Source organism: Polyergus mexicanus, unplaced genomic scaffold (genome assembly GCF_030449975.1).
Source record: "Polyergus mexicanus isolate NDT 795.1 unplaced genomic scaffold, iyPolMexi1.0 SCAF_9, whole genome shotgun sequence".
Classification (NCBI taxonomy): domain Eukaryota; kingdom Metazoa; phylum Arthropoda; class Insecta; order Hymenoptera; family Formicidae; genus Polyergus; species Polyergus mexicanus.
This window is the reverse complement of record NW_027223329.1, coordinates 2,659,764-2,675,726: the sequence shown is the minus strand read 5'-3', so window position 1 is coordinate 2,675,726 and position 15,963 is coordinate 2,659,764. Positions and strand designations below refer to the sequence as shown.

At 31.7% G+C, this 15,963-nt stretch overlaps 2 protein-coding genes across 5 annotated transcripts in view; both read right to left on the bottom strand.

The window, feature by feature from the left end:
- Positions 1 to 15,963, bottom strand: part of LOC138936260 (uncharacterized) — a 383,952-nt gene that overhangs the window by 203,818 nt on the left and 164,171 nt on the right. Inside the window, exons 2-5 of one of the 4 annotated variants that reach the window (XM_070301523.1) lie at positions 14,565 to 14,711; positions 8,062 to 8,435; positions 7,699 to 7,797; positions 7,042 to 7,288 (exon numbers count right to left, since the gene is read on the bottom strand). The exons of the other annotated variants lie outside the window; for them this stretch is intronic. Coding sequence (XP_070157624.1) covers positions 7,106 to 7,288; positions 7,699 to 7,797; positions 8,062 to 8,313 — 534 coding nt within the window. The 5' untranslated portion in view covers positions 8,314 to 8,435; positions 14,565 to 14,711 and the 3' untranslated portion in view covers positions 7,042 to 7,105. Of the gene's footprint in view, positions 1 to 7,041; positions 7,289 to 7,698; positions 7,798 to 8,061; positions 8,436 to 14,564; positions 14,712 to 15,963 lie in introns of those variants that run through there. 4 annotated transcript variants of the gene reach the window in all.
- Positions 4,979 to 6,163, bottom strand: LOC138936262 (uncharacterized). Its single transcript, XM_070301528.1, has 4 exons — positions 5,930 to 6,163; positions 5,742 to 5,840; positions 5,427 to 5,572; positions 4,979 to 5,234 (listed from the first exon to the last, which is right to left on the bottom strand). The coding sequence occupies exons 1-4, from the start codon at positions 6,161 to 6,163 to the stop codon at positions 5,069 to 5,071; spliced, it is 645 nt and encodes a 214-aa protein (XP_070157629.1). The 3' UTR covers positions 4,979 to 5,068.

The window sequence follows — 15,963 nt, the reverse complement described above, 5'->3', positions numbered from 1 at the left end:
ATTTTAAAAAGAGATAAAAATCAATATATGAAAATAACTATTGATGTCGATACGATTTTTAAATCAAATTGAATATGAACTAATTGGCGAATTAAGAAGGATACCTCGAATTTTTTTCACCTCGACAAATTTGATAATTTGAAGAATCGATTGTGTATGCGCGCCGAAAATTATAAGTGAACAATCTAAGAAAGATCCGTAACACGAGGCGAGATTCTACGCGTGAGGTCCTCGTGCACGCTCGATTATGTCGTCGCGCCTTTCGCGGAAAGGACTTTCCACGCACCGAGCCCCGACTGAAACCTGTAAAATTCTCAACGGGAATTATTAATAGTCAATTTACCAGTTAGAGAGAGATGGCGTTATAAAGATGTACGTCGCGTAAGCACTTGTACGAATATTGTAATTAACATGTGTATGAGTGTGCCGGCGCGCGCGCAGTATCCCGCGTCACTGCGCAACGCTGTATAACTGTCCTACCAATGATCGTGTTTGCGTATGGTTTCTCAACGAATTTGTGATATTAAGTTGCGTATATCTACCTATCTAAACACACCGCGTACAATCGTTGTTCCCGAGGACTGCGAGCACCGAGCTCTGACGCGCCCAACGAAGCAAAAGAGAATCTTTTTAGACATTTATAATGTTTGAGTAATAACCAATTTCAAGGGCAATTTTAAAATAGCGGCTGCTGTTTCCAATTTCTTTTTGTTCCTAAATTGGCGAGTAGATTACGTAAAACATGAAGATTAATGGGTGGCTTATACCCGTATTCATAGTCCTTCCTTATTTTAAGGACGGAGGAAGCCTCCATGAAGGATTCCTTGAATCTGCAAGGCCACCTTGTTTCATAGATGGACCTCGAGTCTCTCCCTTTCAGAAGGAAGGAATATTTTAGGGATTTTTAGTGACCGACTGGAGGCAGCACCGTTTTATGCTGCCTGCAACTAATTTCATATAATACATACGAAAACTTTTTCGTATCTTCAAAAAATTCCACGGGATTTTCCCAATCGCGAATGTATCTTTTCGGAATCCGCCACAGAATCCGATTCTCTGGATTTTCGTCTTCAAATCCATCGTCAGAATCATTTAAAAACTCATTGTCCATTATCCCCTTTTCCTTTATACACTTTCAGTTTGAGAGCGCGACAACAAATAACCACAAAACCACAAATGTAACGAAACTAACTTTTGGAGGTTATATTTGGTTATATTCTGCGTATCGTCTGCTAAAAAGGTCGCATCACTCCTCAAGGAAGCTCGTGACCTTCCTTGAGATAAGGGAGCCAATAAGATTCCTCGTTCGGTCAAGGAAAGTTTATGAAACGTGGAACGAGGAACAAGGAATCCTTATTCCTCAAGGACGGACTATGAATACGGGTATTAATGTGATAGAATTTTGATATAGGAATAGATTTTTTTCGAACTACAACGAATATCGGACGTAAGTTTATCACTGCACTGTAATACGGCAATAATTCTACTGCGAGCAATAAGTTCACTAGCAATAGATACAATTTTAGTTTTCACATTATTTAATCGCACTTTCTCATCTTGAGCTTGCTTGATTCGTGTTTATAGTAAAATTTGATTGCATAAAGAGGGAATCTCGCGTACAGAAGGAAAAAATAAAATTTCAATACGTCAAAATTGACAATAAGATTTAGTTACATTTATTTTTCAAAATAAATAGCTAATTTTTTTTTTTTTTTTTTTTTGAGAGCTTAAAAAAAATCGCCGAAAATCTTTCCGCATATTAAATTTTAATTAAATTAACTAATAAAATGTTAAATTTTTATTAGTTATAATCGTATACATTTCATGACTTTTGTACATATACGATGTTCATCATTTAAAGAACTGTCATGATCTCTCGGTGCCCGCACGCCCCACTCATCGAAGCTCACCGTTAGATCCTTTAATCTATCCATTCCTTATCATGTGCTCGATTCCGTAAAGTAGATTCTAAGCAGAGACAGTATTTGAATGGGGATTATTATTGAAGGACGAAAGAATTATCGTTGAGTAACTGTATTGAGTAGCGCGCGAGCGCGCGTTGCGTGTGTGCAGTGGCAAGAAAAAAAAAAAGAAAAAAAAAGGAAAGACAGCCTGATCATACGAATGAACACGTCGATGATGATATGCGATCGATCGCTCGTTCGACTCGAGGATCAAGATAAAGATAAAGATTCTGGTCCTTTTATTTTAAACATATTATCCAAAATAATGGATCTCAATTAATCCAAATGCAAGAGAAATTTTTCGGTCGTTAAATGTCAATTTCGATCTCTACAGTGAATTGTCCTAAGCAAATTTCGCATAACTAAATTTTCGTATAAACTGATACAGCAGTTGATTTCGCGCGCCCCGAAACACCCTTTTCGTTTTACGCAAAAATTTGCGATAACGATTGATTGCGTGTCTGTGCGTCGACAAGAGCTCGAAGTCTCCTCTGTTCGCTCGACCCGTACACCTCGAGAATTCTGCGTAAAAACTTCGCCAAGGATTAGCGCGACAAGACAGCAAGAGATTGAAATATAAAGTTTCGAAGTATGATTGAAGAAATGCAGAGATTGAAACCGGTATACCAATAGATATACAGGGTGTCCCATTTTAATCTCCTCAGGCAAATATCTCAAAAACCAAGCCCGGAAGAGAAAAATGTTTCAGACAAAAGTTGTTTGGTTTCGAGGGGGCCGTAAGATGGTGATAATGATTTTACCTTGGAAAATCATTTGAAGGTCATGTGAAGGTCAACTTTAAAATCTTAAACGGAAACCCCCATTTTTTATTTAGTATTCTTGTAGCTGATATCGAGAGCTTTCCAAAACACTATAATAAAGTATTTTTTTCTTAAGTACTTTTTGAGTTACTTTATATTTTAATCTGACATATTTTGATATAAAAAATTATGATTTTCCAAGGTAAAACCAATGGTACCATCTTACGGTCCCCTCGAAATCAAACAACTTTTGTCCGAAACATTTTTCTCTTCCGGGCTTGGTTTTTGAGATATTTGCCTGAGGAGATTAAAATGGGACATCCTGTATATAAGATATCTAGAGACATTTAAAATACACGCCTCTGAAAGATAATATTATGCATCTTTTGGATATCTTTACACACAATGCCTCCTTTAAATATTCTCGTAATATGTTCTTAAATTATTTCAGTAGAATCTTGCAATAAATTCAAATTTTGATATGGTACGAAAAAAAGATAAAATAATTTATATATTACTCACGTACCCCTATATATAAGATTGTGCGTATAAAGTGTCTATGGGCATTGAAAATTAAACTCGCCGAAGTTATATCGGTTTCAATTTTTGCGTGAGATTTCTCTTCATGAAGTTCATAAATTAGGAAAGAGAATCCGCGAGACAAGAAACACAATTTCATTTGCGACCGATTGATTTTACTCGTACTTACTTTTAACGAACGGTGTTGAAGATTTACGATGAGATAGACGTGAAAAATCGAAAGAAAATTAAGGAATCGAAAAATAATGGAGGGAAGGAAGGAAGAAAAATTAAAGTAACGACACGTTCCTCAAATCCATTCCAAAACGCAATCTTGTTGCGATTAATGTAATTGATAGTAAAAAAAAAAATTCGGCTCAAAGTTGTTTATTGTCGTTAGATTAGGCTCTATGTTTGCTTGATTCGTACATGTAATTCCAAAAAATTGGCACTGTAAACGAAGACGCGAATTAGTTCCCTTTTTTAATGCAGAGGCGAATTTACCGTCTAAGTACGTACTTACGGAATTTCTTAAAAGAAGATCTCATTTTACATTAAATTTAATCGAAATCGGTGTTACTCCTCTCGACACCTCCATTCCTCGCGAAATATAAAAAGAAGGAAAAATTACGCTCATCCTACATATCCTCAACCCTTTCTCCGAGCACTGCCCAATCGTGCACAAAGATATACTTTGTAAACGGGGTACTACAGGGCCGAGCGCGAGTGAAACTCGTATAATTAATGTAACCGAATTCCGTTCACAATTTTCAAAAGATGAAGATGAGAGAGACAGATGAGGAAAAAAAGATGTAAAAATCAAAGAGGCACGCTAGTTCGTTTCATCATATCTCATGGAGAGCAAGAAAGAACACCTCGTTTTCATTAATTTTTTTCCGTACGCTCTGGCTCTAGATAGCTGCAATTATCTTATTTTTTTAAATGTTTATTTAAAAATTAAATTATTATTTTTATAAAAATTAAATAAACACCGCAATATGCATGTAGTATCGGAATTTTTTTTTCCTAATCTATCTTAAATTGTTTCTCAGATTTTTTTTCGTACAAAAAAAGAAACGAATGCAAAATGCATTGACAGATGTGCGAAATTTATATTTTCTGCATAGAGAAAGAAGTTGGTGAGATTAAAAATTAATTTATTAAAATATGCATTGCACTGCGCGATACTAAAAAAGGAAACAATTCATTAAAAAAATGAAGCTCGAAAGATAATCGACCCTTATAATTCCAAATAATTTATTAATATTTACGAGAGATGTTCTTTCACAATCTCGTGGATTATAGTGCCCTTACAATGATCGTAAAGCGATAGGAAAAAAAAAAAAAAAAAAAAGGAAGAGAAATGGCATTATCTGTCGGTCGATGAAAAGAAAGAGATCACTGTAAGATATACATATTATTACATAATGTAACGCTGCCACTGAACACATCCCATTAGTACAATTACCGTATATATATAATTATAATAATATTAATATTAATAACCTGCAGTATATACTGGGACACACCGTATTATTAATTAAATTGATATTTATTAACGATTATAATTATTACACGATTACCACTATATTATCTATACCATTTGTACTTTACACTTCAGTTCGAACGAAATAAAATGCCTTCTTTTTCATAAAACGGTTGATGGAACGATAATGTGAAAAGCGAATTTATTTTCATTAAATCGAATTATATCATCCCTTTCTGCATCGATTATAGATTTAGAGAGTATCTTGATTAGAATATAATTTCCATCTTCCGTAGAGAGAATTTTTAATGATATTAAAGAGCGTTGAGATTGTTGCGTTATCTGCGTCGATTGTTCGCACGATTTTTTACTACAGTTTTTTCTGCGATTACTTTGCGGCGACCTATATTCTCTTTGTTATTCTTAGCTTGTGGAAGTTCGCTCCGTATACGTTGCCACAATTTCGTTCTCAAGTGCGATAGGAAATACATTACTCCGTTATCCCTGAATATACGATTAATTTACGTTACGCGAACCGCTTATATTTTTTGAAATAATATAAATCCAAATTTGCCATAGAGCAACTTTTAATAAGAGGGTCAAGGTTTTTAATAATTTTCAAAATAATGGATACGGATTCTGTGTATAATACTGATAACAGGAAAAGTTTTTAGAACGAAACTTTTTCCAACTCACGTAAGCTCCTTGAAATCGACGGCTCTTGTAACATGAAGAGTAATGAAAAGAATCGTTGTCGCTATTCCATTTGTAAAAATCGTCATGGATGATTTGTTCGCGTTCAATACTTGGGCTGCATTTTCCAATCCCAATCGACTAAGTGTCTGCTTGAGTTAAGTTTTAGCGAGGGTATAAACTTTTGCATGAATTCGTTATAAAAATTTAATTGAAATCTTTACGCATAGAAATGCACAAAGTATTCTAAACTCGAAGCAGAGATTTTTAAGCATGTATTGAAATAAAAATAAAAGGACAGAGACATCATTACGTTACATGACAAATATTCTTCGGCAACGTGCTTAAGATGAGTACGTCTATCGGCGTCCACAAACAGGCGATTGCAAATTCCATAAAGAACGCCGTTACTAGAAACTGCGATCGGAAATGTAAAAAAAAAAAAAAATCAATTTAAAATAAGGAAAAAAGAATAACGTAAATAGCATTCTCATCGTCACACTAACCTCGTACAAACACATAAAGATAGGTTTTGGTTGTCGAAAAGATTGCGGAAATATCGTGGAGTTGACGACGATAATGTAGATACTTGTTGCGATTAAAAATGTGGTAATCGGTGGACTTGATATTAAAGGATAACCGTATTCATCTTCCATAGCGTTAGCGAAGCACGTTTGAAATATCGATATTTTTGAGCTGTTGAGCATTAATGCCCATATCGTATACAGCAATCGCACCATGTTGTAGAAAAATATCAAATAATCGTTCTGCAGCCATTCGGATTTAATTTATGAATTGTATTAGTTTTCAGAAAAGAGTAAAAATTTTTCAATGACATTTATGATATGAAGTCAGCTTTAAAATTTCCATTGGTTGAACATGAAACTCTCCAAACTCCAAAGAGAAAATTTCTCCAAAATAAAAAAGAGATTTATCTATATATATATATTTGTATACATAAAATATTACTAAGTTATAATAGGGGGGGAAATAAATGTAAATTCATATAAAATAATGCCATTCTAAAAATTGCTAATATAATTTCTACAAATTCTGATTAAAAAATTCTGTGTTTAAAATTAAATTGACAAAAAATATGGAGAAATATGATTTATTCTTATACTTATGTGCAATATAGATAATGACAAATATAATAATTTAAGAAAATTTACAAATTAATATTTATTGAATACAAAGACGTAAAAAAATAAAAAATATAACGGATTAGTGAAAGCTGTAACTTCTGTGATTTCTCGTAAACGGATTCATTCGACAAACACCATAAAAGATCGATTGGGTCACTTCAGGATTCCTGAATGTAATCCTCTTGTTTTTACCATTGCGTTGTTTTGCAACATTCACGAATTGTAAACGTCTTGCGGGGAACAAGAGAAATTGTTATCAGATTAGACAATTGTCGGAATTTATAATGCACTCGATATCTTATACGAATAATAAAATGTGGATAAAACTTTTCGTCGAGAGATTCTAACAAAATTAATAAATTAATATTTGTTTTAAATATTATAACGAGACTTGAATTATCTATAAGAGAGAGGCAATTTTCTTTTTCGTTAAGACGATATATGTTCATAAATGAAAAAAAAAAAAAGTTGCATTATAATTTTATTACATGTCACATAACAATTTTGCGGATAAGATTTTGAAGTTGTCAGGATTCACTACTTGCTCCACGTATCCAGAAACGTGTCCAGGGACTCGGTGGCGTCCAGCATCCACACGAAGGATAATAACGACATGCAAAACGCCATGTACGTCGCTGCACTTTCTGTGGCCATGTAATATGCGACTGTAGTCAACCAAGAATAGTTATCCAGACCTATCGTGGTATTCAACCAAAACAACTAAAACGAAATACGTATTTTATTAAATAAAATAAGTTTATTATCACTGATAAGCAGTGATTTCAATCGTAAGTATAACAGTGTAAACAGTGAAATTTCACTGACAAGTGATGGTTCGATAAAATTTTAATGTTAAGTCGTGAGTGTTTTGATTGAAATATCACTGCATTGATCAGTGACACTGTCATTAATTCAGTTGAAGAGAGAAAGAGTGCATTTCGATTTGTGAAAGTTTTATATATCTTTGGAGCGAATAACGAAAATTTCGTATGGTTTTATACAATATTTGTCATTAATGATAATTTTGAAAGAAAGAATTATGAGGATAAAATTATAAATAATTCAAGAAATTAAAAATCATGATTTACGAGTATTACAGAGCAACAGTATCTTTTGTGAATGTTACATACCCATCTACTAGATTCTTGAGTCAGACAGAAAATTGCCTGCATCATTGGTATCCATACCATACGAATTGCTAAATTAGTACTCAATGCAGCTATCAACATCTGTATGATAAAGCCGACTTTCAATTAATATTATTCTTGATTGAGATTATTATTATTATTATTATTATTTTTTTTTTTTTTTGTATCAATCAATTTTAATATTTTACTGCTTTTATACTCCATAATTATGCTTTATATATATTTTTTTTTTTATTCTCTTATATATTAATAGATTAATTTAATTTAATTTTTTTCATTCTCTATTTAAATCGATAATTATCTAACAATAAGATGACCCTAAAATAATAGCGCTCCAGGACTTACTTCGTAAATATACAGCAACTGAATCGGTGGTTCTTTGAGAGTTACAGGCCACAATCTGTATTCCGCTAACAAACATAAAACCGAGAAAACAAAGAGTATCGACGCGTATGACGGATCAAAAGGCAGAATTTCTTCGTTCTCGAAACACAGCCCGATTATGCAAATGTGTCGAAGATGCGTGTACAATCCTGTCGCCACCACTGTTATCCAATGAGGATCTATGAATCTGGCACAATATTTCACCGTTTCCATTCCGAATTAATACACAACTTTCTTAGGCTTGAAGAAAAGTGATCGTTCCCTAGTTGTACGTTTCTTGCGTTCCGTGACGGAGTATCACTACGATTTCGGATCGAAATATGAATTGATTAAACCTAAAAAGAAATACTATTAACTACGATCTATTTTCTTGAGATTAAAATATTGTATATAAAAAAGAAATTTTCTAAATATTCAAAATATTAATGAATTAATAATAATAGATAAATAAAATAAATTATATCAACATGTATACAGGGTGTCCCATTTTAATCTCCTCAGGCAAATATCTCAAAAACCAAGCCCGGAAGAGAAAAATGTTTCAGACAAAAGTTGTTTGGTTTCGAGGGGGCCATAAGATGGTACCATTGGTTTGATCTTGGAAAATCATTTGAAGGTCATGTGAAGGTCAACTTTAAAATCTTAAATGGAAACCCCCATTTTTTATTTAATATTCTTGTAGCTGATATCGAGAGCTTTCCAAAATACTATAATAAAGTTTTTTTTTTATTAAGTACGGTAAGCTTATGAAAAACTAAATATTTTACGAGATATTTAATTTTTTATATCAAAATATGTCAGATTATATAGAATATAAAGTAACTCAAAAAGTACTTAATGAAAAAATACTTTATTATAGTGTTTTGGAAAGCTCTCGATGTCAGCTACAAGAATACTAAATAAAAAATGGGGGTTTCCATTCAAGATTTTAAAGTTGACCTTCACATGACCTTCAAATGATTTTCCAAGGTCAAATCATTGTCACCATCTTACGGCCCCGTCGAAACCAAACAACTTTAGTCTGAAACATTTTTCTCTTCCGGGCTTGGTTTTTGAGATATTTGCCTGAGGAGATTAAAATGGGACACCCTGTATATTTATATACCGTACCTTGCATGATGAATACAATATCATGAAAGAGAACGATGCTTTTATACAGTGTTACATATATTTCTTTTTGCAAAACATAGAGAAACTTCTTTGGTTAATATTTCATTTTTGACATTAACAACAATGACAGATACACGAATATTTGATATCTCTTCTTTTCCCTGAATTATTCATCGGCATTAAGTGACGATACAGATAATTGCAGCTTGCACCAACTGTTAATTTATCATTGCACTATTATTATCTCGATGCGCATACACACACATCAAGTACTTAGGTTATAATTTTATTAAAACTGTCGTGTAACGCTATAAACTTCAAGATCATCTCGCATCTGTTTCATTAAGTAGATATCTAGTTTCTCGCAGAAAATTAATTACAAATTAGCGATCTTGCTTTTTAATGAAATTACTATAACGTTTCAAAAAAAATCGAATCTATTATCCCAGATGAAAAGTTGATTTAATTGTTTAATTGTCAAATTTATTTTATCAGATTCTGATTAAAAATATTACATTAATTTGTTTTGGCCTTTCGTAAGAGCGACTGGGCAATCAGTCGATCGATACCATTAAATAAGGAGCGATTTGCTACAAGCGCGATTGATAGAAATCTTTCAATTTTCACAAGTTCCCTTTTTGAATCAAGGAACAAGTACCTCGATGTGCGACGCAAACTCTACGTTGCCAGTTAATGGAATACTCTTGTCCACGTTTTCTTCTTTTCAGACTCTCCATTGATTTACTTTTGTCCAATTCTTTTTATTCCTAGCTATTTAAGTGCAAGCCGCTAATCTCTTCCGGAATAAATATAGCTTCCATATTAATATTGTTATTATTTCTGAGTAAAAGTTTCTGACTAAAATTTCATTAATTAAAGACATAAAAAATTATATAAAAATGTAATAAAAAATTTAACTAGACTCTATCTCTTTTTTTTTTTTACGAAAAATATTTTATTTATTCGAAAATGATTAATAGCAAAAGAATAAATCTGTCTTAAATAATGCTACAGTAAATAATGATACAATAAATAATAATTGTATAATTAGAGTAAAAAAATTATAATTGCGATAAATTATAATTATTATATGATCTTAATATAAATAGAGATATGAGAAGAATAAACGCAATATATTAACATTGTAACGTGTTTAAATAAACATAAACTCATCCTATATGATGTACGATTTTATTTTCGTACGTCCGATATATTTCTACTGCTACTATTCTTTAGTTTAATACTTTAATAAAAAAAAGAGGGGTCATTTTTCTCCGCGATAGCCGCTATCTTGGCTTTCTGAAACAATGGGGGGCCCGTATCTTATTTTCATACATAATGCATTACATTTGGTGATAGCTTCCTTGTAGTTGCCGCGAAAACGAATGGCGTTGAATAATAAGATCGACTCGTATATGTAAACTGAAATTTCGAGTTAAGAGCATTGATATCATTAAGAGGAAAAGATATAAAAAAAAAATGGCAATCTTCAATTCGTATTAATCCTAGCTATGATTAATTATAAAAATGATTGAAGGCAAATAAATAAATTTCTCTCGAAATTGTAAAAATTTTTAAATATTAATAAAATCTTTTGACGATATTACGTCACAACTTTAAATGAATACAATAGAATTTAGAGAGACAGAATAAATTAAAGCTGTTGCGTAAAATTTATTCGCTTTTATTATTTTGTTACATAATAGTTTTTTTTTTTTTTTTGTTACTCTCTATAAATTTATCAGAAATATTTCTTAAAAAGTATGAAATGTAAATCGATAAAAAAGTAGCAAAATAGCTATATTATACAATTTTCACAATAGCTAGAAATTCAATGTTGAAACTCGTCATTTCCACGGACTTTTGATATGCTTCAACAAGTTCGGACAGAGGTAGCACTCAAGTAGAGAGGAAGCACCAGGAAATTACCCTCTCTTCAATACGCTCCCTTTATGCGATTGACACTCTCGCTATGTAAACGCGAATTACGGTTAAAGGATAAGGAGATCATTATTAGAGAAAATAATTGATATTATTTCTCATGGAAAAAGAAAATTCCAATTAAGAGCCACCGCGGTAACTTGTGCGTATACGTTTTATTATAATCAAATTACATCGACATTTTAATTAAGTGATAATAAGGCACAATCACAAAAAGCGTACGTTTCGGTCTTTTTTCTGGACCATCTTCAGCGTAATTACAAAGTATATGGAATATATTATATCAAAAATGCAATGAAATAATAATACGCAGAACAAGAGTGAGTCATCACCCAAAGTCATCACGCAAAGTTGTACACCTAATACAATTTTATTAGTAAATAGATAATTTTCGACTATCAAAGATACAAAATTTTAACCTGTATAAAGTTAATAAGTTAACGTTAATACATTTAAAAATAACTAGTTTAAGTTAAAAGTTGATACTAGCTAAGTTGGGTTAAAAGTTATTAACTTTTCAATTTTTTTATTTAACTTTTAACTTTTTAATTAACTACCTACCACCCAATCCTGAATGTAATGTAACATATTTTATCAGATAGTCTTTTTCTGTCTCGAAGGTCCGTTATATAACATTTACCTTCTAACAACATGGGTGATTCACTCTTGTTTTACGTATCATTACTATTGCATTTTCGATATAATATATTTCATATACTTTGTAATTGCACTGAAAATGCTTCAAAGAAAGAATCAAAGAAACGCTTATTGTGATTGTGCCTATCATCACTTATTGTTAGTTAAAATGTGGATGTAATTTGATTGTAATAAAACATATGCGCCCAAATTATCCGCAAATCACATTTATTAATTTATTTTGAAAATTTCAATTATTACTCGCGTAAAGATTTTCCAGAATCATTTTTTTCGTTTGATTTTTAATTAAAGACGAAGATAAGATGCTTGATATTATCTTGTATTTGCAAGAAAGATTTTACAGCATACTACATAAAGATCGTGACAATAAAATTATGGTAAATATGCGTAAAAGGTTACACCGACTTTCATCGTCACTCAAATATGTTGTAGAGAGGATTTTTCTGAGTAATTCCCCGTGAGAAAAAATTTGGAGAAAGCATTCATTTAAAAGATATATTAAATTGAAATTTCACAATTTTAATGCTTTCTTCGAAATATTATATTAAAATAAAATTAGGAACAGCGATATTTGTGTACATTTTATTTGTTTCTTTCAATAAAATAATAATAAATTATTACATGCATACGCAAACTTCAATGTCAAACTTTAATTTGTCATATCTTCCAAATGAATCCTCTTACGGCGAATTACTCAGAAGAACCTCCCCTACAACATATTTAAGTGGCGGTAAAATCGGTGAGGTGTAACCTTTTATGCATATTTACCAAAATTATATATTTAATGCCATAGAACTAGAAGCAAAATTTAAAACACAAATTTTTTTAAAATAATATACACAATCGAATATAAAAAATTAAGTATTTCTACTTCAAATGCTTACTTCGAACCGATCTTTCCCTATGTTTTGTTAAAAGAAAATACTTATTTATCTCAATTTTATTTATGATTCATAAATAAAAAAAAAAGAAAAAAAAAGTTACTTGTGACATTAAAAGTGCAATAAAAACCGAACAATCTTATGGGAAATCCGATTATTCCGAGAAACGTCTTTCTTCGCGTTATCCACCGTACTTTTCCTTAATCGACGTCGAGTTGCTCTTGACGTCAGAGATACAAGCTCGCAACAAGGCCTACGCGGAAGTGGCTTAATATGACTCGTGACACATTCGCGGAAAGTCCCGATTACAGGATACAGGATGACCTGGCAGGTAACCATGACGACGGCACAGAGCGCATCGAGAAAAGGTACATTCATTTCCGAGATTCGACTTCCTCCGACGCGCAAGGAGTACGGCAATAAAAGAGGGAAGGAGGGGCGGCGGGTGGTTGAAGAGGAAGAAAATCCGAGCGAGCGTCCTCGGAAAATCGACCACCACTCTTAGCGCCCCTCTCTTCATCCCTCCTCCTTCCCTCTCGCGGATAGAAGGAAATGGCTTTTCTCGAGAACACGCCGGCTTCTTCTTACTTTCCTCGCATTCTTATGCTCGAGGATTATTATCGAATTGCTCCGTTCTGCCCCGCATATTATGAGTTAACTTCTCCGCTCAGGGAATTCACCGTTCGATTTTACTATCGTGTGAAACGAAGTCTTTTATTATATTATACGAACACTTTCATTTTCTCACGATATAAAGAAAATTAATTTATAATTAACTTATCTATAAAAGAAAATTTGATGAAATATTGTTTCTTCAGGCATAAATTTATCGCGTTAATATAACATTTTTACAACTGTTTTAACATCATGGAAATAAGTTTCGTCAATTGTTGAATTAAAAAAAAAAAAAAAAAAAAAACAACGAAAAAGATATTATTTTATTATAAATAATATTTTATTATATTATTATATCTTATTATATAAATAATATTTTTATCAACATTTTTACTACAAATTCTGATATATTCAGTAGTACAATTATTACATTATGACATATTTATAGAATTCAACAATAACAATAATCGCGAAGTCATTGATACGTAATCAAGATAAGACGTAAATACACCTGACGCAGATAATTATTTTCGATTCGAGCGATTTGTAATTAGACCTGACACACAATAGAAAAAATATTAGAAATAAATATTAGGAAGAGCGTTAAAAAAAATGGATTAATTCTTCCTAATTTTTAATTCATTGTGGGTTAATCCATTTCGATTCCCTCGTCTGAAGTAAAATAATTCCAAATTACTTTTCCTAATATTGAACACATTTTTTTCCCCATTCCTAATATCTTCTCTATTATGTGCAGGGTTTTATTTATCAACTAATGATTCATACAATTAATGTTGTAATATATGTATAGACATCCGCCGATGTCACAATGTACAGCTTATTAAATATTTAAATAAGCTTTCACGTAATGTGTGAAATTGATAATTTCATAAACTTCTTCCTCTAATTATACGGTGGAAATAATAAAATCTAAGATGCATCTTTTCTTCGCCAGAGATAATTTTTTTTTCAATTATAAAAGAGATAACGAAGGAAGAAAACGCAATAAATAAAATGCTACGATGAATTTAGTGACAATAAAGTCGAGAAATTTTTTACGTTCGGCTTCTGTGAAGTAACCTTCGTTTACTGTGCTATTGTGAAAGGACAATTGTTTTTCGCTAAGATCCCTTTCTAGATCACGATTGCCTAAGATCTTGTGTTAGGATAGTGCTGGCGAACGTTAAGTATTTCCTCTGACGGAAGAACATGTACGATCGGAAACTAAGATTGAGTTTATTCGAAGCTAATTTGATTTACCATCTGAATGCTTCCTTGATTTCGCATCTGTAATCAAATCGCAGATGAGCAATCGCTTCCAACGGTCCTAATTCCACCTTCGAGATGTCATTATGCCCCTTTGGCCTCGCGATATCCTTTTCTTTACGTAATCCACGATCTTATTATCTTGAAAGGAAATAATTAAGAACTTTATATATATATATATATACTGGGTGGTCCATTTTAATCCATCCAGTCGAATATCTCAAAAACCAAGCCCGGAAGAGAAAAATGTTTTAAACAAAAGTTGTGTGGCTTCAAGGGGGCCATAAGACCGTGACAATTATTTGACCTTGGAAAATCATTTGAAAGTCATGTGAAGGTCAACTTTAAAATCTTAAATAGAAACCCCCATTTTTTATTTAGTATTCTTATAGCTGACATCGAGAGCTTTCCAAAATACTATAATAAAGTATTTTTTCATTAAGTACTTTTTGAGTTATTTTATATTCTATATAATCTGACATATTTTGATATAAAAAATTAAATATCTCGTAAAATATTTAGTTTTTGATAATCTTACCGTAATACTTCTATGTACAGAATAATGAGACAAATCAATTAGTATAAAAAAAAAATTGTTTTTAAGAAAATTATTTACAATGTATTTTTTTAAACAATTATTTTTTTTTTGGCACTAATTAATTTGTCTTATTATTCTGTACATAGAAGTATTACGGTAAAATAATCGAAAACTGAATATTTTACGAAATATTTTATTTTTTATATCAAAATATGTCAGATTAAAATATAAAATAACTCAAAAAGTACTTAATGAAAAAATACTTTATTATAGTGTTTTGGAAAGCTCTCGATGTCAGCTACAAGAATACTAAATAAAAAATGGGGGTTTCCATTCAAGATTTTAAAGTTGACCTTCACTTGACCTTCAAATGATTTTCCAAGGTCAAATCATTATCACCATCTTATGGCCCCCTTGAAGCCACATAACTTTTGTCTGAAACATTTTTCTCTTCCGGGCTTAGTTTTTGAGATATTCGACTGGATGGATTAAAATGGGCCACCCAGTATATGTAAAATACATTTCAGCAATAGCTTACTTAAATTACTACTGAGTAGATATACATGAAACAAAACATATAGTGTGTACCAAGTTTAAATTCCTCGACGTTATTTTATTACTAGTAGTGTTGCTAAACCTGAGAGGCATTTCTTAACGATTTCATCAGTTTGACATACTTCTTTCGAAACATTAAACGGCACGTATCTCTCGCGTAAACTTACCAAAATACTCGGAAGAACTTCAATTAAAATCTCGAAGACGAGACTTTCATTGATTCAAAAATAATTTCATTATTCTATTTAATTTTAATTTAATCTATTTGACATTAATCCTTCACCATCACAATGTCAAGTA

What these genes read in the sequence shown, in the direction of transcription:
- LOC138936262 (XM_070301528.1), bottom strand. Translation starts at nt 6,163, where the DNA reads ATGGTGCGATTGCTGTATACGATATGGGCATTAATGCTCAACAGCTCA. An exon ending in TCTTTATGTGTTTGTACGAG is followed by an intron (nt 5,841 to 5,929) that starts GTTAGTGTGACG and finishes TTCCGATCGCAG; the next exon opens with TTTCTAGTAACGGCGTTCTT. An exon ending in GTCGATTTCAAGGAGCTTAC is followed by an intron (nt 5,235 to 5,426) that starts GTGAGTTGGAAA and finishes TCGTATATTCAG; the next exon opens with GGATAACGGAGTAATGTATT.